Source organism: Varanus komodoensis, unplaced genomic scaffold (assembly GCF_004798865.1).
Source record: "Varanus komodoensis strain SLA01 unplaced genomic scaffold, ASM479886v1 scaffold79, whole genome shotgun sequence".
NCBI classification, from domain to species: Eukaryota; Metazoa; Chordata; class Lepidosauria; order Squamata; family Varanidae; genus Varanus; species Varanus komodoensis.
In genome coordinates, this window is record NW_025336467.1 from 1484522 (window position 1) to 1504482 (window position 19961).

The window sequence follows — 19961 nt, forward strand, 5'->3', positions numbered from 1 at the left end:
CCTAGCCCCTTTCCAGGTGAGAGCTGTTCTTCCTAGCAAGGCAGCAAGGACACCTCCTTACCTTGGCAAACCGGCGCATGTAGTGGCCAACAATCTGTGGGTCGGGGCATTCCAGCTTCTTGATGATCTCAAAGCTCTGGTTGAGCTGGGAGAAGACGTCCACCACCGAGCAGGAGAAAAGGGCATGCTCAGAGGTCTGCTGGAACTGAAGGGAGACACCGAGACACAGAGGCCTTGAGGTCCTTGTGATGGAGCGCAGGACTGCTTTAGGCTGTCTCCTGCTCTTGGTCTTCTGATTCAGCCCTGCTTACAGGGGTCTTCCCACATCTGGTGGCCCCCAGATGGGCTGGGCTATAGGGGAACCAGGGCATAAGTGTGCTGGTGGATGATGGGGCTTTAGTCCAACATGTTTGAAGACCAATGGGTTAGGGAAGGCTGAGCTACACTGTCTGGCAGTGGCTCTCCAGGAAGTCCTTCCCAAACCCTGTCCGGAGATTCGAGAAGTTGGTGCTTGGGTTGCTGAGTGTCGTGCCTGACGGCGCGACAGAGATGTCTCCTCGTGAGGAAGAGGCAGGAGCTAACAGAGTCAGGCATTGGAACAAGGGGACTTATAGTTGAGGCCCAGCGCCCGGACGGCCCCTCTGCAGCCTGGCTCTGAGACTGCTGAGCAAGGAACCTCTCCACAGCCTGACCCTTAGCCCCTGAGCAAATGGCCTCCCCGCAGACTGACGGGGAGGCGTCTGAAAGAGGAGCTTCCTCTCATCCTAGCTCTGAGCTGCCTGAACAAGTCCCCCGTCCCCCACCCGGCTCCTGACTCTGAAGCTGCTGGGCAGAGTTCAGGAGAACAAGAAGGCATAACAGGGAATTTGGCAAATGCCCGAATTATGAGATCTTGAAGACAACGAGTCCAATTACAGCGACAGGACAGAGGTCTGTCCCACCCACGAACGGAAAGGCGAGACAGGAAGGTCTGATGTCACGTGGTCTCCTGACGCAGCTCAGAAAGAAGGGAGCAACTGAACTGTAAGGGGCTTGTTACTAGAGCTTATCAGTTGCATCATAAATTTTATAGTGAACAGCAATTAAAGTCTTTAGCTTCACTGCCGGCTGCTGTGTGAGTTAATTGGAGAGGTGACTTACGACCTCACGACATTGAGCCTATCACCATTTTATCTACACAACAACCCTGCAAGGTTGATCAGGTGGCAAGTACGGGCAAACCCACCTTGGAAGCTGCGTCTCCTCCTGACACTCTAGCCCAGAGCACAAAACTATGCTAGATGGGGTTGATGGAGTCCAAAACACTGGGTTTAAACACTGTAGCACAACAGCTCTCCATAAAACATTTTTTAATATTTAAATTAAATTAAATACTAAATATTAAATATTTTAATATTTTATTTACTGAAGCTTTTATATACCGTTCACTTAGCCAGAGGCTCTCCAAACAGCTTACAACCATTGAATGGGAATATTTTTCCCATTAAAAATTATCTGCTGGTGGAACTCCTTTGGCCGCCCTAATCTTGGGGCTGTCCTTTTTCTACTGGATACCTTACCCCATCCTTCTTGTCCCTTTCCAGTGCTCCATGTAGGAAATCCCGTGAAACTTCCTCATTCTCGTCCAGCCACTGTATAACAAAAGGTTCGAACCATCTGGGAAGAAAAACGTGGAAAACTCAAGCCAGAAAACTGCCTCTGCTTTAAAACACAAACACAGTTGGCACAGCAAAACTGGGAAGCAGAGAGGAGCACTCAGCTGAAACCATCCTCCAGTTTCCAGAATTTTCTGCCCCTGTGAAAGAGACATTTTTTCTGCCTCCTTCTCAGAGTTAACCCAAATTGTTGCAAGCACCCAACCCTGCGGACAGTCTCTTTGCAAAAAAAGCTCTCTATTGTCAAAGCGAACAAACTACAGCAACAGAAAGACTGGCCTCCGTGGTTATTTGAACCCAAACTAGAAACGGCTTCTGCCAGCCCTCCTTTTTAGGGTTTTCTGGGCTCCTCCCCTCTGGATGGGTCCTCCAAGATCCATGCAAACCCAGAGTGGGCAGCATTCCTTTTGCAACTGCTTATCATGGGTCCTGGGACTCTCAAGGGCTCATCTTCCTACTCCCCTTTGTTCCATCCTCTTCTCTTGTTCCCATGGTTGGCCTGAGAATCTGGGGTGGGGGGCAGCCTTGAGAGACCCTCCTCCATGTCCCCTGCTCTCAGTTTTCCAAGTGGAAAACTGTAATCCCAGTTGTTGAAGGGTTTCAGAGTTTGTTTATTAGATTTATATCCTGCCTCTTTTCATACAAGGAACTCAAAGCACCTTACACAATTCTTGTGTGTCTCCTGCTCTCAATTTTATTCCCCTCAACAACAACCCTGTAAAGTAGGCTGAGCTGAAAGACTATGACTGGCCCTAAGTTCCCCAGTTGGATCCATGGCTGAGCAGGGACTAGAATCCGGTCTCCTGAGTCCAAGTCTTGTGTTCTCAACCACAACACTATATTGGGTCTCTCTTACTGCCTTGCCGTGGCGAAGGGGCTTGCATAGCTCAATGAAGCTGTGAGCGATGCCATGCAGGGCCACCCAAGACAGGTCATAGCAGAGAGCTCTGGCAAAAGGTGATCCACTGGAGAAGGAAATGGCAACCCACTCCAGTATCCCTGGCATGAAAACCCCATGGGCAGTACCAAAAGGCAAAGAGATATGAGGCCAGAAGATGAGCCCCTCAGGTCGGGAGGTGTCCAATGTGCTACTGGGGAAGAGCAGAGGGCTAGTACTAGTAGCACCAGAAAGAGTGAAGCGACTGGGTCAAAGCCGAAAGGACACTCAGTTGCGGATGTATCTGGTGGTGGAAGGAGAGTCCGATGCTGCAAAGATCTAAACTCCATAGGAGCCTGGAATGTAAGATCCATGAATCAAGGCAAGCTGGATGTGGTCAAACAAGAGATGACAAGACTGAACTCGACATCTTGGGAATCGGCGAACTAAAATGGACAGGAATGGGCGAATTTAATTCAGGTGACCATCAGGTATCCTACTGCGGGCAAGAATCCCTCAGAAGAAATAGAGTAGCCCTTATTGTCAATAAAAGAGTAGGAAAAGTCGTACTGGGATACAGTCTCCAAAATGACAGATTGATCTCAGCTCGAATCCAAGGCAAAACATTCAACATCACAGGAGTCCAAGTCTGTGCCCCAACCACTGGTGCTGAAGAGGCTGAAGTTGACCGGTTCTATGAAGGCCTACAACACCTTCTAGAATTAACACCCAAAAATGATGGCCTTATCATCACGGGGGATTGGAATGCTAAAGTAGGAAGCCAAAAGATAACTGGAATAACAGGCAAGTTTGGCCTTGGAGTACAAAATGAAGCAGGGCACAGGCTGGCAGAATTTTGTCAAGAGAATATGATGGTCATAGCAAAGACTCTTTTCCAACAACCCAAGGGACGACTCTACACATGGCCATCTCCAGACGGTCAACACAGAAATCAGACTGACTATGTGCTCTGCAGCCAAAGATGGAGAAGCTCTATACAGTCAGTAAAAACTAGACCAGGAGCTGACTGCGGCTCAGATCATGAGCTTCTTCTTGCAAAATTCAGGCTTGAATTGAAGAAAGTAGGGAAAAACACTAGGCCACTCAGGTATGTATGACCAAAATCATATTCCAGATGACTATACAGTAGAGGTAACAAATAGATTGCCTGAAGAGCTAGGGATGGAGGTTCTCTTTCTCCCTTGCCTTTCACTTCCCTTCTTTCCTCAGCTATTTGTAAAGCTTCCTCAGACAGCCATTTTGCTTTCTTGCATTTCTTTTTCTTTGGGATGGGTTTAGTTGCTGCCTCTTGTACAATGCTGCGAACCTCCGTCCATAGTTCTTCAGGCACTCTGTCTATCCGATCTAATTCCTTAAATCTATTTGTCACCTCTACTGTATATTCATCAGGAATATGATTTAGGTCACACCTGAGTGGCCTAGTGCTCAATATGACAGCAAATTTGGCAAACTCCACAGTGGCCACAGGATTGGAAAAGGTCAGTTTACATTCCAATCCCAAAGAAGGGCAATGCCAACGAATGTTCGAACTACCGCACCATTGCACTCATTTCACATGCTAGCAAAGTTATACTCAAAACCCTACAAGCTGGGCTCCAGCAGTATGTGGACCGAGAACTACCAGAGGTACAGGCAGGATTTCGAAGAGGCAGAGGAACTGGAGATCAAATTGCCAACATACGCTGGATCATGGAGAAAGCTAGGGAGTTCCAGAAAACAAATATTTATTTATTCATTCATTTATTTAAAACTTTTCTATACCATCCCATACTTAAATGACTCAGGATGGTTTTCAGCAAACTAATCCTAAACATAGAAATAAAAATAGTTGCCCAGCATCCAATGTTAAAATACAAACCCGCTAACTGAAACAGTTAACAATTGAAATACTGGGAGAATAAAAAAGTCTACTTAGGCTTCATTGACTATGCTAAAGCCTTTGATTGTGTGGATCACGACAAATTGTGGCAAGTTCTTAAAGAGATGGGAGTCCCAGACCATCTTATTTGTCTCTTGAAAAACCTGTATGCGGGTCAAGAAGCAACAGTGAGAACTAGACATGAAACCACGGATTTGTTCAAAATTGAGAAAGGAGTTCGGCAAGGCTGAATACTGTCTCCCTGCCTATTTAACTTATATGCAGAGCACATCATGAGAAAGGTGCTATATAAATCACAAGTTGGAATTAAGATTGCTGGGAGAAATAACAACCGTAGACATGCAGATGATACCACTCTCATGGCAAAAGGTGAAGAGGAACTAAAGACCCTCTTGATGTGGGTGAAGGAGGAGAGTGCAAAAGTTGGCTTGAAACTCAACATTAAGAGAACTAAGATCATGGCATCTGGTCCTCTCACTTTCTGGCAAATAGATGGGGAAGAAATGGAGGTAGTGACAGATTTTATTTTCCTGGGCTCCAAGATCACCGCAGACGGGGACTGCAGACAAGAAATTAAAAGACGCTTGCTCCTTGGGAGGAAAGCTATGGTAAATCTAGACAGCATACTAAAAAGCAGAGACATCACCCTGCCAACAAAAGTGCGTATAGTCCAGGCTATGGTTTTTCCAGTTGCAATGCATGGCTGTGAAAGCTGGACCATAAGGAAGGCTGAGTGCCAAAGGATTGAGGCCTTTGGATTGTGGTGCTGAAGAAGATTCCTGAGAGTCCACTGAACCATGAGGAGATCAAACCGGTCAGTCCTAGAGGAGATCAACCCTGACTGCTCTTTAGAAGGCCAGATTCTGAAGATGAAACTCAAATACTTTGGCCACCTAATGAGAAGGAAGGACTCCCTGCAGAAGACCCTGATGCTGGGAAGGACTGAAGGCCAAAAAGAAGGGAACGGCAGAGGATGAGGGGGCTGGGTGGAGTCACTGGGGTAGTCAGTGTGAGCTAAGGTAGACTCTGGGGGATGGTGGAGGACAGGAAGGCCTGGAGGAATATTGTCCATGGGGGTCACAAAGCGTTGGGCACAACTTTGCCACTGAACATAACTTAACATTTTTTACCCTTATAAAACCCTAGATGAAGCTACCAGGAAGTGATCTGAACATGTTTCCCACTCAGAAGGTTGCATGGGGCAAAAATCCTGTTGGCCTGCTTAAATCTCCTTCCAAGCAGCTGAAATGGGGGAAAGCTGGTTCTCCTTGGGATTTGCAAAGACCAACACGGGGAGACAAGCTTGCCACTTACGCGGGGTATTCGGGGACGCGGCTCTTGAACAAAGGGAGGTCCGTGACGTATTCATTATACAGCCATTTCACCTTAAAGTGCAGGTTCATGTAGTCGGCACTCTTGCACAGCCGATGCTTGTCGTGGTCTGAAGAATAGGATGGAGGGGGGGAGAGGAAGAGAAGGCTTTTGTGGGGCTCAGCATGGTGCCTGCTCTTGTCAAGTCTTCAGGGTCTCCTTTGGACTGTTTGTTCGCTTGTTTCTGGTAATCAGCAGGGCCACGTACAGACACGTATTTGCCCAGCAGCCACGGCCTAATGGGGCTGCCTTCTCCACTGCCCATCAGCACCATATTGGGCTAAGTCAGGAGTGGCTCACACAGTCTAAGCTCAATAGCATATGAAATGCAGGCTATTGCAGTGGCTGGACTGGGGGAACTCACCTTGAGTCCCCACTTGCAGAGAGCAAAATATTTGAGTAACACAATAATCAGTCCGCGTATACACACACACACACAGAACTTAACTAAGCCCAAGAATTCTGGTGCAGGTACAGAGACCAGATGGATGTGTCTGCAATTCCCGGATTTTCCTTTTGTCCTTTTGAAGGCAGGAGCAATTGCCCCTTCACCAGTCTTCCCTGGTGGAATAAAAGCTTACAGATGCTTTGGAAATGCATCTCATCCAAGCTTCTCTCAAGACCTGGGCGTTTCCAGTGACCTCATCTTGCATCCACGGTGGAGAAGATGGAATGGGAATACAGCATGTTTTGCCTTATGCAGTGGGATTCTGTTAAATGCTACTCAGCCAGGAGTCTTTCCACTTCTGCCCAAGGAGCTCAGAAGTGTGGAGGGCCACAAAGAGATGGAGAAATGCCTTCAGTGGGCACCAGGTGTGTAAGACCAAGCAGCCTAGCAGATCCAGGATACCCTGGGAGACATACCTTCCATTGCATACTTCATATCCTGAGCAAAAAGATTCCACATCACTTCAGCACTGATCTTTCCCACATTCAGCTCTTGAGGGAACCTGGCAGGAAGGCAGAGGAGGAGAAAAACGATTTCCACAAGAGGAAGATGGTTTGGCATCTTAATGCAAAATTCAGCAATGCAGCTGAATTCTCCTAAGGATTAGAAACTTCCTGCCAACCCTCTTTTCTGATTCTCCCAGGTGCAGACTTACTGGTTGAGGCACGGTGTGTATGAATTCTTGTCTTCCTCTATGATCGACACAATCAAAGTGATTAACTTGGACCAAAAATCTAGATTCTTGATACTGGGTCCTTGTTCTTCTGGTGGCAGCTCCCCCTTTTTGGTCTAGGAAGGGTTGGGAAGCACAAAAAGGGATATCTTAAATTCAGAATAGCATCCCCATTATCTTTTGGAAACTTGGTATTCCAAGGTAGAGATGAAGTCAGCATTTAACTCCGATCTCATTTCAACTTGACTGATAATTCTTTAGTTTTTCTGCTCCCCCATGGTATGCCCATTTTCCACCTAGGTCCTTTGATACCTTGGCATCGTCTCTGAGAAATCTCAGAGTTCTAAAATATGGATGAGCTTTTACATATGCAAGACTCAATATACAGCCATCAGTGCTGATTTAAAAGAATCTCTTTGGTAAATTGCTCATATCCATGAGGAGATGGCTATGTTGAAACAGTAGCTTGTGTACTATTACTTTGCAATTTCTATCAAGATCTAAGCAGCAGCAAACTAGACAAGAACAAGTTTAGTCTTTCTAGAAGTTCCTTCTTCTAGAAACTTTCCGGAAGTTTCATCTTTCTAGAGGTTCCTTGTAGAAACTTCTAGAAGTTCCTTCTAGAAACTTTCTGGAAGCTTCATCTTTCTCGAAGTTCCTTCTTCTAAAAACTTTCTGGAAGTTTCATCTTTCTAGAAGTGACTTCTTCTAGAAAGCTGCTGTGGTTTTGCTGTCAGGGTCCTGGGTCGAGACCCTTGCATGAAATGCATGGAAAAGTCCAAAACCTCTTACCGGGTCAGTCTGGTATTCACGGCTATAGAGTTCATGGCAGTTGTTAAAAATGTACTCGTAGGTCGAGTTGAGGCAGGCCTTCACACAATCCTTTACAACCTGACTGGCTCGTGGGGGACTTTGGAGCTCTTGGACCTGCAAAAACAGAAAAGGGGGATGCAGTTATTAGAAATGGTATGTGCACCAGCCCCACCAGAGGGCCTTCCAAATAAGCAACTAGTCCTCATGAATCCTGTCTGCTGTTGGCTTGAGAGCAGACTTCTGTGCTGTAATCAGCTCTGGAATGATGACAAGGGATATATAAATTCGAGCATCAAGACTGACCACAGAACCAATATGGCTAACTCATACTGGAAGCATAACCTAAATTCCTATGATCCATCTTACTTCAGTACTAATGCCCCTTCTTAAAGATGGTGCCAGGTCCAGAAGGCTGCTTTCACAGACAGAAGCTCTTTCTCCCAAACAGTATTTGCTGGGACGGATTACGCTGGTCTGTAGCTGAGCAAAGCAATTTTCCTCGCGGGACAGCTGGGGGGTAAGTTCCTAGGATGGGTGCAGAATCCTGATAGCTATAATGTCCTTGTCTTCATTTGACAGGCATTTAGGGGGCGTCACACGCTCCACCAATTGATCCATATCCTCAGTGTGCAACACTTTCTGGTCTTTGGGGTGTTGCATCAGTAGAACTTTCAGGTATGTTTCACGAACCTTCATCCGGAAGAAGGTGATGCTGGTCAGAAGGTCCACCGTGGACTTGAGGTCCTGCAGTCTTTCAGGACTACTGGCTGGGAAGTTATTCTGCCAGGGGAAAAATAGGAATCAGAGGGACTGTCAGTTCAAAGCTACAAGCATGCCATCCTAGTCCATTTAAGTCCATAGGGATTCTGCAGCATTCTGCACTCCAGTAGCAAAGTTAACCATTTTTCCTGATTTTTCCAGAAAGGTATTGCAAATTTTTCTCAGTTCTAGCATGCAGACAAATAACCATTACAATCTTGAAATGTGCACAAATGGCATTGTAATTTTTATTTTTTTATGGACCAACTTGCGCAAATGCACACAATTCAAGCTGCAGTCCATATTTGTAACCGAACTGATCAGTTCCATCCTTTGCTTCAGCACTTCCTGCATGAAGTGGGAGGGAAATTGGCAAGTCCTTTAAGACATATAGAACAGGGTGGACTATGCAATGTAGCCTATGAAGGGGACAAAACATATACGGATATTTACAAGAAGAGTTTCATGTACACCTACATAGGAGGCAGATGCAATCATGCACCCTTGCAAAAGATCATCAGTACAAAATCAAAACAAAACCTTGCTCAAATTTCAAGGTTCTTCCCTGAACAAAATGTACAAACTTTTTCCAAAAGGAAGGAAGGAAGGAAGGAAGGAAGGAAGGACGGACGGACGGACGGACGATGGATGGATAGACCCTCTCCTATCTATCTTTCTGGTTATCACATACAAACTCATCAATATTTGTGATTCGTAGTAATAATGGTACTACAAAAAGGACAAATGCCATTTTAGGCTGCATTAATAGAAGTGTCACTTCCAGTTCGTGAGAAGTACTAGTTCCCCTTTACTCTGCACTGCTTAGACCGCATTGTGTCCAGTTCTGGGCACCACAGTTTAAGGAAGATGCAGGTCAGCTAGAAAGGTCTGAGAGGAGGGTAACAGGGATGATCTGGGAACTGGAAACAAAACCCTGTGAGGAGAGATGGAAAGAACTGGAGATTTTTAGCCCTGAGAAGACTGAGGGGAAATAGGATAGCACTCTTCAAGGCTGTCACAAAGAAGAAGGACTGGATCCTTCTCTATCATCCCAGAGGGCAGGATGAGGAGAAATGGGCTTAAATTTCAGGAAGCCAAATTCCGGCTAAATATCAGGCAACTGGACAGCCACCTGAGAGGGATGGTTTAACTGGGAGTCCCGCACTGAGCAGGGAGTTGGATGTGATGGCCCTCTGGCCTCTTCCAACTCTATGATTCTATTCTCTATTTACGGAGTGGAGAGAAAGTAATTCAGTAAACATTTTCATGCAAAATCACCTGATTTCACGCTTTGGAAGCATTACGTGAACCTGAACTCAGTGATCTTTCAAGATTAACACTTCTAATTTTGTGGTGGAGTTCTCTAGTCCAAAATGTGCAGGAGAATAAGAGATAAGAAATGTGCAGGAAAATAAGAAGGAAAATAATGTTCAAAATGTGACCTATTAAGAAAACTGCTTGCGAAAATGTCAGTTAGGTTCAAAAGCATGAATTGGGACACATCTGCACAAAAATGCTCATGAATTTTCATGCAAACATGAGAAAAGTCTCAAGTATCAGGATGGATCAAACTTAAACCTGGAAGTAGCCGTAAAGTTTGCAGGGGACTTAAGGGTGGACAAGCTACAAATGGGCACACTCAGATATACACAACATTGCAATCCCTGTGCCCTGCCAGTTCAGCTAATAAGAACCAGCTGCAAAAAGGGTGGGCAGCAGTCCACTGACAGAATATGTCCAGGTGGCAGGGACTTTCCTCCAGAGGGGAGAAGATGCAGTAGCGAAAGGTGATGAGGTGTCAAGATGCTAGACCATCAAAACAGACTTTCTGGGGACTTGCAGCATCTTTGGACCCCTGGCATTCTTGTGGGACTGCGTGTGTGGTAACCGCATCTTATGTGCTACAGCACATGGGGAGACAGTTCCTGTCTTTATTTAGAACATGTTTGGCCTCCTTTAAGGGCAAAGACTCCTTCAAACAGCATTCCTGCATAACAGGCAGCACCAAGAACCCAAAGCAGTTAATACAAGCACAAATAAACACAAACATCCCATCAAGAAATTAAGTAAACGCTGAATAAACTGTTGCAGCTGCAGTTGTCTTACCCGGTACATGGAGAGATCGATACGTAGAGAATTGTGAAGCTGGTCCAGCAGTTTGACAAACCGTTCTTTCTGTCGAAAGAAAAATTCCCCAGACACAGGTAAGTGGAATTAAGGGAGAGGGAGCTCCAACCCAACCTCTCCACACATGCAAAACCCTCCCTACGTCTCAACGCTGTTCCGGCCTTAGCGCATGTAACAGCACCACCTGTCCCTGAGGAGACCATCCTGCTTTCCAAATTGCATGCACCTTGGGGCAGGGAACTGCCTATGCAACATACAGCAAGACCCCTTCCCCAGCAGGTGCCCATGCCAAGGGGATACGGAACGCCCTGCTGTGTGCATTCCAGTCTGTCCTCTTTCGGGTGTCCAATTTGGAGGCATAAATTCCCTTCCCTCCAGCTGCCTAACCTCCCAGCACAGCCGTCTCTCCACAAAGGGGCCCTGCCCTAGGTGAGTGTGGCAGGCCAAGGGAAGAGGGTTGCTCTGTCGCTGATTCCAGTGCAAAACCATACGCCCTCAAGCCCTGGTTCCATCTTTGGGGCTCGAGAAGATCTGCTTCATCGGAGGGGCTGAGACGGGACTGTAGGGTCATCTAAGGGCATTTATCTGTATTTTATGCTTTGCCTAGGGAACAGAGAGCTAAGGGGTTGATGGTCTGAGACAGGTCAAGAGGCCAGTGAGGGGGGGATCTGCTCAGTGGGCTGTCAGATGACCAAACTGTGCACATGTGTGTAGGGTCAATTGTGTTCCACCTGGCCCTATGTAGCCACAATTAATAGGCTTGTCAACTTTCGCCACCCCTTGATCGCCTTTAGATAGTCAGAGGAACCTGCTCATCTGCCTTTGCTTCCAAGGAAGCAGCCCCAATAATTAACGGTTGCTTGTGAATGTTCCTGAATTCCATGCTCCAGTATGAATCTAGTAGGGGTAATGTTCAATCCAGGGATTAACGGGAGCCCCTGGACATTAGTAAGTAGCCTTTGTAGCAAAATAACCCCAATTATCCAAAATTATTGGGAAGGACTCCCAGGAAAGAGGATGCAATCTAAAATCCAGTTCTTGAGATCCAGCTCAGGTCTGAAACTGGTCCTCCTTAGAGTTCCTTTCTCAGTGGAATTTGGAGAGGTATCCATGCTTTGGGCCTGGTTTGACTTCCAGGTCACCGGCCTCAGAAATTAAATCATTAACAGCCTGGCGTATGGCCTGAAACTGCAGAGCAGCTCCGGGAGCAGGAGGGCACCTGACCGCATGTTCTGCCCTCACCTATCCAATCCAGACTGGCCCAAGCCAGCAGACACAGAGATCAAAGCTTCCCGACCAAGCCAGTCGGTCGCCACCCCACCTGCATTCCCCGGGCCTCTCGAGCAAAGCAGGAGGGAGAAGGGGCTTAGCATTGGAGCAACATTGCATGCGAGCAGCAAAACAGCCCTTGAGAGGAGGGTCACTCCTGGGGGAACGCCTCCAAGGAACCTCCCAAACTTCCCCCAGATGAAAGTATGGGCAGGCGAGCTCTGCGCTTCCCTGCACGTCCCTGGTACCACCCCCTTCCTCAACGAGGTTGTGCGTGCACCCCCCTGCACAAGGGCGGGGTGATGGTGGTGTCAAGTGCAGGTGTGTTTTCTTAGCACTGCTCAGCGGTATGAAGAGATCAGCACCAGGCCAGCCACAAGGACAAGGGGTTGGAACGCCACGCTGTGTGAGCAAACGCATGTGATTTAGACCACCTACAAAGGGCTGAAGAAAGACCAGTTTGCTAAGAAAGGGTGGGAAGGAATGTTTAATCATGTGTGGATGCACGTAATTTCCCCCCTGGGTGGCTAGAGCCCAAGTCTTCTGTTTGTGACTCCTGCCGTCTGCCTTTTCTCTAAGGTCTGCTTTCCCCAGGTTGGTGTTCTGGCCTACAACTCCCATGATTCCCAATAATGGGCCAGGATGAAGAACAACCCACATCTGGGAACACTAAACTGGGGGGGGGGGGGAGGGCTCAAAGCCCCCTGCCCCGGGTTGGAGCTGCCCTTGTAACACTGCATGGACCTACTTATATATGATTTATTGCTCAGGAAAGACAGACAAAACGGCTCGTAGATGCTAGTGAGGTAAGTGGGGAGGAGGGGGGGGATCCATTATATCTGGGCCCACAATGTTTGGGGTGAAAGCTACGTTTGGCCTTCGATCCAGAATCTCACCTGAGGATAATGTCTCTTTAAAATGGGGAGAGAGTGCTAGGCAAGGGAATCTGGATGGGGAGGATTCTGGAAGAATAATTATTTCAACATGTTCTTCAGTTATTTTTAGATAGATAGCTTGCATTCTTAGCTAGATATTTCTTTTGTTGTTGTGACAGGCTGTTCACGTTATCTCTGACTTATGGAGACCTAATGAATGAAAGCCTTCCAGACGTTCCTGCCGAGGACAGTTCTGTGCAGTTTCCCCAAGTTCAAGGCTTCCTCATTGGACTCCATCCATCCCCTCCTGCTCTTTCTTTTCTTCTCTTGCGCTCAACCTTCCCTAGTGTGACGGTCTTTTCCAGGGTGTCTTGCCTTGTCACGATGTGCCCAAAGTATAAAAACCTCCATTTTGGCATATTTACTTCTAGGGAAAGCTCTGGTTTTACTATATCTCAGCCCTGGGGATTTGCAAAGCTCTGGTCCTGCACCATCCAAATGCATCCATTTTCTTCCTCTTAGTTTTTCTTCTGCTCCAACAGAGCCAAGCTCATGAACCAAGGTTCAATTTGGATGCCAGGAAGCACTTCCTGATGGTTAGGACCCCCAGGGTATGGAATGGGCTTCCACGGGAGGGGGTTGAGGCCCCATTGGTGAGGGTGTTCAAGGACAGGCTGGACGTCCACATGGTGGGCATGTCGTGAGTGGAGCCGGCTGGAGCTGGGGGTCAGACTAGATGGCCCGGGAGACCCCTTCTGACTCGTTCTGTTTCTATGTTTCATTCCCTGCCCTTGTTCTAAGCAGCCAAGTTTCAATTTAGATTCCAGGAAGCACTTCCTGACAGCTGGAACCCGAGGGTGTGGAATGGGCTTCCACGGGAGGGGGCTGAGGCCCCATCAGTGAGGGTGTTCAAGGACAGGCTGGACATGCACATGGTGGGCGTGTCGTGAGTGGAGCCGACTGGAGCCGGGGTCAGACTAAATGGCCCAGGAGGCCCCTTCTGACTCGCTCTGCTTCTATGTTTCTTCTTTGTCCAGCTTTCACACCCATATATAGTGATCAGGAAGATGATAGTGTGGGAAATCTTGGCCTGGGTCTCCAGAAGAACACCCCTACACTCAAGTACCCTTTCTAGTTCCTTCTTCTGATTTCTTGGCTAAGCCCCCCTTTGAAGTGACGATGCAGTCAATACTTCATCCTCTCCTCATTGGCAAAGACGCGTTCAATGTATTGGACACTTTTGACAAGGGTCCACAGCAGCTGAAGCCTCCCACTGAAGTTCTTGAGGTTCCTTTGGAGAAGTTTCCAGGGAGGCAAAAACGGGCTTCAATAAGGCAGGTGGAATTTCTTGGGAGTCTTATAGCATTGCAGAACAGTAGCGTTAGAAGGACAAGAAGGCCATCGAGTCCAAGTCTTGCTCAGTGCAGGATTGCAGGTTAAACCGTCCCCCTCAGATGGGCGCCCAGCTGCATCTTGAAGACCTACCAGGTGGGAGAGCCCGCCACCTCCCCAAGTCATGAGTTCTACGGTCATATTGCTCTAACGGGAAATTCTTCCTGATGCTCCACTGGGATCTGAGCCCACGACTCTATTCACTGGAAGGATCAAGGAGAGAGCCTGTTCTTCCTCTGTGGGCACCCTTTCTCTCTTCATCATTGAGGCCCCATCGGTGCGGGTGTGCAAAGATAGGCTGGACATGCCCATGGTGGGCATGTCGTAAGCGGAGCCGGCTGGTGCCAGAGGTCAGACTAGATGGCCCGGGAGACCCCTTCTGACTCGCTCTGTTTCTATGTTTATGTTTCTATTTTGCACACATGCTCTTGAAGAGAGACCTTTGTGTTTCGTGGCTGCCTTGGACCCAGCGTTCCACAATATGCAGTTTCAAAATAAAAAGCACTCTGAAACCAGAGTGTTCCCAAGACAACCAGGAGAGGCGGTCCCCTGTCACAGTGGTGCTGGAGGCTGCCCTAACCCCAACCCTGACCCCAGGGGGAAGCGGAAAGCCTTGGTCTCCCACTGGGACATGCCACGGTTTGCCCGTTGTTTGGCCAGCTACACGTAATTCCACGGGATGCCTTCATCCCTGGACACCAGCCATGAAGATTCGGTCTCGTGCCTTTGCTTTTCTGCGTGCTTCTCCAAGCAGCTGCATTTGTGCCAACATAATTGGGGGTGTGGACTGGGCTTCCAGGGAGGGGGTTGAGGCCCCCTCGGTGCGGGTGTTCAAGGACAGGCTGGACATGCACATGGTGGGCATGTCGTGAGCAGAACCAGCTGGAGCCAGGGTCAGACTAGATGGCTTGGGAGACCCCTTCTGACTTGCTCTGTTTCTGTTTCTAACCTACCTTTGGGCTCAGGGCTGGGGCCTGACATGAGAAATGGTTCCTTTAAATTTCAGACTGAAACCCAGAGTGGGTACACCACCCCACCAATGCGGGAGCCCACCTGCCTCCATTTGCTCCAACCACTTGTCCATCCAGCCCTGGATGGCTGAGACTCCCCTGCAGTTGGCTACAGGTTGGATGCCTTCCTAGTCCTACCTGGGGATGCCGAGGAACAAGCCTGGCAGTTCCCACATGCAAAGCAGGGGCTCCACCTGCCTGGTACTGTCCTGGTATCAGTTTCCCTGAGATTTCCATCCCTTGGTTCTACTGGGCCCTGGACTGGGCTTCCAGGGAAGGGGTTGAGGCCCCATCGGTGAAGGTGTTCAAGGACAGGCTGGACATGCACGTGGTGGGCATGTCGTGAGCAGAGCTGGCTGGTGCCGGAAGTCAGACTAGATGGCCCGGGAGGCCCCTTCTGACTTGCTCTGTTTCTCTGTTTCTATATCCCTTTGATGTCCTTTTATTTTCACTTTTCATTTCATTAGCTGTTTGAATGTCCAAGTTCCATAGGGACAGAGATCTCTGTTTTTGCATATGGAAATCATGTATTGTGCAAACTAATGACTCCATTTCCAATACTGGCAGCAGTGCATTCTTTTAAAATTATCCTTTTTAGTTCTAGTGGGTAGCGTGTTATCGGCTTACTGTATGATGCATTTGTGTATTTTAATGCTCCTTGTCAAAATTGTAATGGAATATCAGAAAAAGCATGTAACACTTTTCATTTACTGTTAAATTCCTGCTTTTCTCCCTTCTTTCCTTGCTTCTAGCAGGATTTCAGGGGTCCTACGTCTCATGACGGGCGGGGTTTTCCTGAGAAAACATCTCTTGCTAAAGCTATTAGAACAAAATGTTGGGAAACGTGTAATGTGCACATTCCATATTGCAAATTCCTTGGCCGCTGTTTGCTGATCAGCCATAAACTCACTGAGCAGTTTTGGATAAGTCCTTCTCTCTCCTAACCCACCTCTTAGGTTGTTGTGTGGTTCAAATGGGGGTCGAAGGGGGCACTGCGTTCTAACCTCAACTCCCTCTACAAAGGGGGCAGGGGACAGAGAGGCAAAATTCCAAAGCAGGGCATATTTTAATAACCTGATAAAATTAGAATTGTGGCAATCGTGATGGCGTTCTAATCAGAAATGGCGTAGCCCTAGCTCCTTCGAAGCTCTGCCCGCAGCCCTCCCGTTCTGCCTTGCTTCCTGCCCCACAACATGGCTGTGCTCCACCTCCCCCCCACCCCCCCAGCCACCCCCCACCCCACATCTGCCCCTATTGCGATGCACAAGGGAGAACAAGAAGCGATCCTTGCAAAATGACACGGATGCACATTCGCCACAACACAGCTTCCGGAGCACGCCATAAGCACCGGCCATGGCACACAGGGGGATAAAGCGACACAGTCTGGTTTGGGGGGGAGGGAAATTTTAGGCTTTCTGAGAGAAAAAGAAGAAGAAAGAAAGAAACAAGATTTGTACAGTGCCTAACATTTGCTTTATCAAAATTCTTGTCGTCTTTGCAGCTGCAACTTGGACCCAGAACAGAAAGTCACACCCCTAATCAAGGAGCATGGGCTAGCCAGAAGTGCGAGCTGAGGGTTTTGAATATGCATTATAGCAGCATTACAGCCAAGGAAATCCCCTTCATGCGAGGCACGCTGTCTGGCTGTTTGGACACTCTTTGTCCTCAAAGCACAGCGAAACAACAGGGCATGCGACAATGGCTTTGCCCAGCACCCCGGGAAGAGAAAGCCCATCCGCAAACCACCTGCTGCGTCTGAACATGGAAGCAGGACTGGGTGGTTGGGGGAATCCTAGTCTTGTGTGAGGGGAAGCAAATGTCCCCATTAATTTAATTTAATCAATTAAAGAGTTAAGGAACTCTGCGGGGGCCTACCTGGGTGCCTTTCCCCCATACTGGACACCCAAACCTTCTGCTTGCCCTGTCTTTGGGCATCAAGGCTCAGGGGCAGAGGCAGGGAAGTGGCCTGAAGACCCTCCCCTGATCCCCAACCCCACACTGGAGGCTGACTTCCCTAAAGCAGCAGATCCTGACCCGGTCTCTTCTCAGCCCAATTCTGCTGAGAAGCCGGGATCCTTCAACCCACAATGGCGCAGAGAGTTGGTGGAGGGAAAGCTCCTGGAAGGCACAGGGGTGCCTGCATCTGGGTATGGGTTTTTCCTTTAGGATGCCAGAATCGTTAGGGCTCAAACAAGGCTGGCGTGCCCACACACGGCCCTCCACTCGTGTGCCAACCGCACCACTGGAGTTTTGCTTCCACACAACTTGTGCCTTTGTGTACTTTGCATGGAGAACGCTGTGCTTTGCTAGCTTTGTGCAAAGAAGGGGTCTGTAGCATCCCTGAGTATCTGTGGACTTGGACCTCAGTTCGGCCCGCTTCCTGGGGGGGGCTGCGCACGGAAAGGGAGCAAGATTCCGGCCAGCTCTTTGCCCCCGTAAGTCCCACCCTCTTTAGCCTCTGTTCTGAGGGAAAGGCATTCTGCCTCGGCTGTTTGCGATGCCACTTTGGGGCTTGTTTCTGTAGTCTTGGTGGGGTAGCAGTTAGAGGGTCAGACAAGGATGGGGCGATCCAGTTTCAAATCTCGCCTCCACTGCGGAGCTCACCAGGCAGCCCTCGATCTCTCTATCTGCCAGTCTAACCTACCTCGCAGGGCTATTGTGAGGGCAATCTAAAAGGAAGGACCCTTCCCACCATCTCAAGCTTCTTAAGAGCATGAGAAAAGCCTGCTAGATCAGGCCCAGGTCCATCCAGCCCAGCACTCTGCACCCTCGGTGGCCACCCAGCTGCCCACAGGATCCCCCAAGTGGGACAGGTGCAAGACCTCCTCCTGCCCAGCTCCTCAGCAACAGGTGCATGTAGGCAGGTGAAGGAGGGAGCCCGTGGCCAGCAAGGCAGGTAGCCACAGCCAGCCTCTTTCCTCTTCAACCTCTCCAATAAAGGAAGGTGGGATAAAAATTAAAGAAGTACATGATCTTAAAAGGAGGGAGATACCAAGGATTCTTCCAATCATTTGGGTGTCTTTGAACCTGGAGGTTCCATATCATGTGACTGCAGACAGGGGACTCTAGAAAGAAGTCACCAGAGAGCTGACAGCATAACCTGTCCCATCATTCTTCAATGCTCAATTATCTTTTCCTGTATTTAATGAAGTCTTGCTTAAAGATGGGTTTTGCTCTCAGTCATATTGCATCATGGCTCACTCCTGGTCATTCCTGTCTTCCAGGAGGTAAGTTTTTCTTATGACTGGAGAGGTACTTGTATCCACAAAAATCCCCAAGGCAAATTCCAGCCCAAACAATTCCTCTGGCAAAGTTGTCAGCCATCTCCGCATTTTCTCCTGGGCTAGGTGGGGGGAATGGTTGGTGAGGAACAGGTAAGCAGTTTGGGGTGACATAGTTCAGAAAGGCCATGCTACGCCCACGCACCCCTTCCCCCACCCACCACCCCTAATTTAAAAAAGCAGAGAGAATAGAAGTAAGAAATGAGTGTTCTACGCACCATCGGACTTACCCCGAAATTGGAAGCAGCAAAGCGGTCGGAGGCAGAGACGTTGGTGGAAGCCGTGGTGTGGGCGTAGTAAGCATTGATGTTAGCTAGCAAGGTGCTCATGACTGCAGGGACACCAGGACACATATACTTGGAGGAAAGGCACGCAAAATGCCTGGGGGGTGAGAGCCAAGAGGGAAAAAATGAGGCTTCCATCATGGCTACCTGAACGAGCGCTTACGTCTATATATGCCCAGCCGCCCCCTGAGATCTGTGGGAGAGGCCCTTCTCCGGGAACCCTCCGTGAAAGAAATTAGGAGGGTGGGTACTCGGAGGAGGGCTTTCTCTGCGGTGGCACCCAATCTATGGAATGTGCTCCCCAGAGAGGTCCGCCTGGCACTGTCGTTACTGGTTTTTCGGCGCCAGGTAAAGACCTTTTTATTTAAACATCATTTTAATGGTTAAAACATATGATCTGGCCAGGGCAACTTCTTCTCCCTTCTCTTTCCTCCTCCTATATTCTTTATTTACTTATTTTATACTGTTAATTTTAATTTTATATTATTGTATCTCAGTGTATTTTTTGTATTTTTATATTTATTGGTAATTTATTATGTTCTATTGTATTTCAATGTATCTTATTGTGTTGTATGCCGCCCCTTGCTGAAGCCTCGGGGCGGCATAGAAATGTTATAATAATAATATTAATAATAATAATAATAATAGTTTCAGAGTTTCCGTGTCTTGCATTTCATGCTTCCGCAGCGTCCCTTGGAAGCAGCTTGCTGTCTGGGCCCCATTCAGAGTGCTTGCAAACACATAAAGCCTTAAACAGCTTGGGGCCAGGCTGTCTGAGGGAACACCTGCCTCCATATGCACCAACCCGGTAACTGTGGTAGCCATCTGAGGCCTTCTCCAAATGGATCTGCCTTTCTGAAGGACCACCGTCTCCTGGACATGCCTACCTGCCCATTAAGAACTGGCCAAGAGGCCCTTCTGACTGCCATCCCTCAAGGAGGCGAGAGGGGTGGTAAATAGAAGAAGGGCCTTTTCGGTGGCTGCCCCCACCTGTGTGACTGGCTCCCCAGAGACGTTCTCCTGGTGCTCACTCTCCTCTCATTTTGGCACCCAGCGAAAACATGCCTCTTCACCTCCCATTTTAATAATATAAATAATAGATTTTATTAATGGGTTTTGGTTGTTTCAATTTATTGTAGTTTATCATTTGGTTATCCACCTTGCCTGAATCTGTTTCTTGGATTTGATCTGGCCTTTGTAAGTATTGCTATTCCTCGATTATTTTTT

The 19961-nt window shown here is 48.3% G+C and overlaps 1 protein-coding gene across 2 annotated transcripts in view; it reads right to left on the reverse strand.

Moving 5' to 3' along the window:
• The window catches only part of LOC123035332 (protein unc-13 homolog A), a 151091-nt gene that overhangs the window by 35379 nt on the left and 95751 nt on the right, over positions 1 to 19961 (reverse strand). For both annotated transcript variants that reach the window (XM_044453377.1, XM_044453376.1), the window contains 9 exons: positions 18681 to 18831; positions 10603 to 10671; positions 8428 to 8517; positions 7717 to 7851; positions 6907 to 7040; positions 6668 to 6753; positions 5747 to 5873; positions 1560 to 1656; positions 62 to 205 (listed from right to left, as the gene is read on the reverse strand). In XM_044453377.1, coding sequence (XP_044309312.1) covers positions 62 to 205; positions 1560 to 1656; positions 5747 to 5873; positions 6668 to 6753; positions 6907 to 7040; positions 7717 to 7851; positions 8428 to 8517; positions 10603 to 10671; positions 18681 to 18831 — 1033 coding nt within the window. The remainder of the gene's footprint in view (positions 1 to 61; positions 206 to 1559; positions 1657 to 5746; positions 5874 to 6667; positions 6754 to 6906; positions 7041 to 7716; positions 7852 to 8427; positions 8518 to 10602; positions 10672 to 18680; positions 18832 to 19961) is intronic.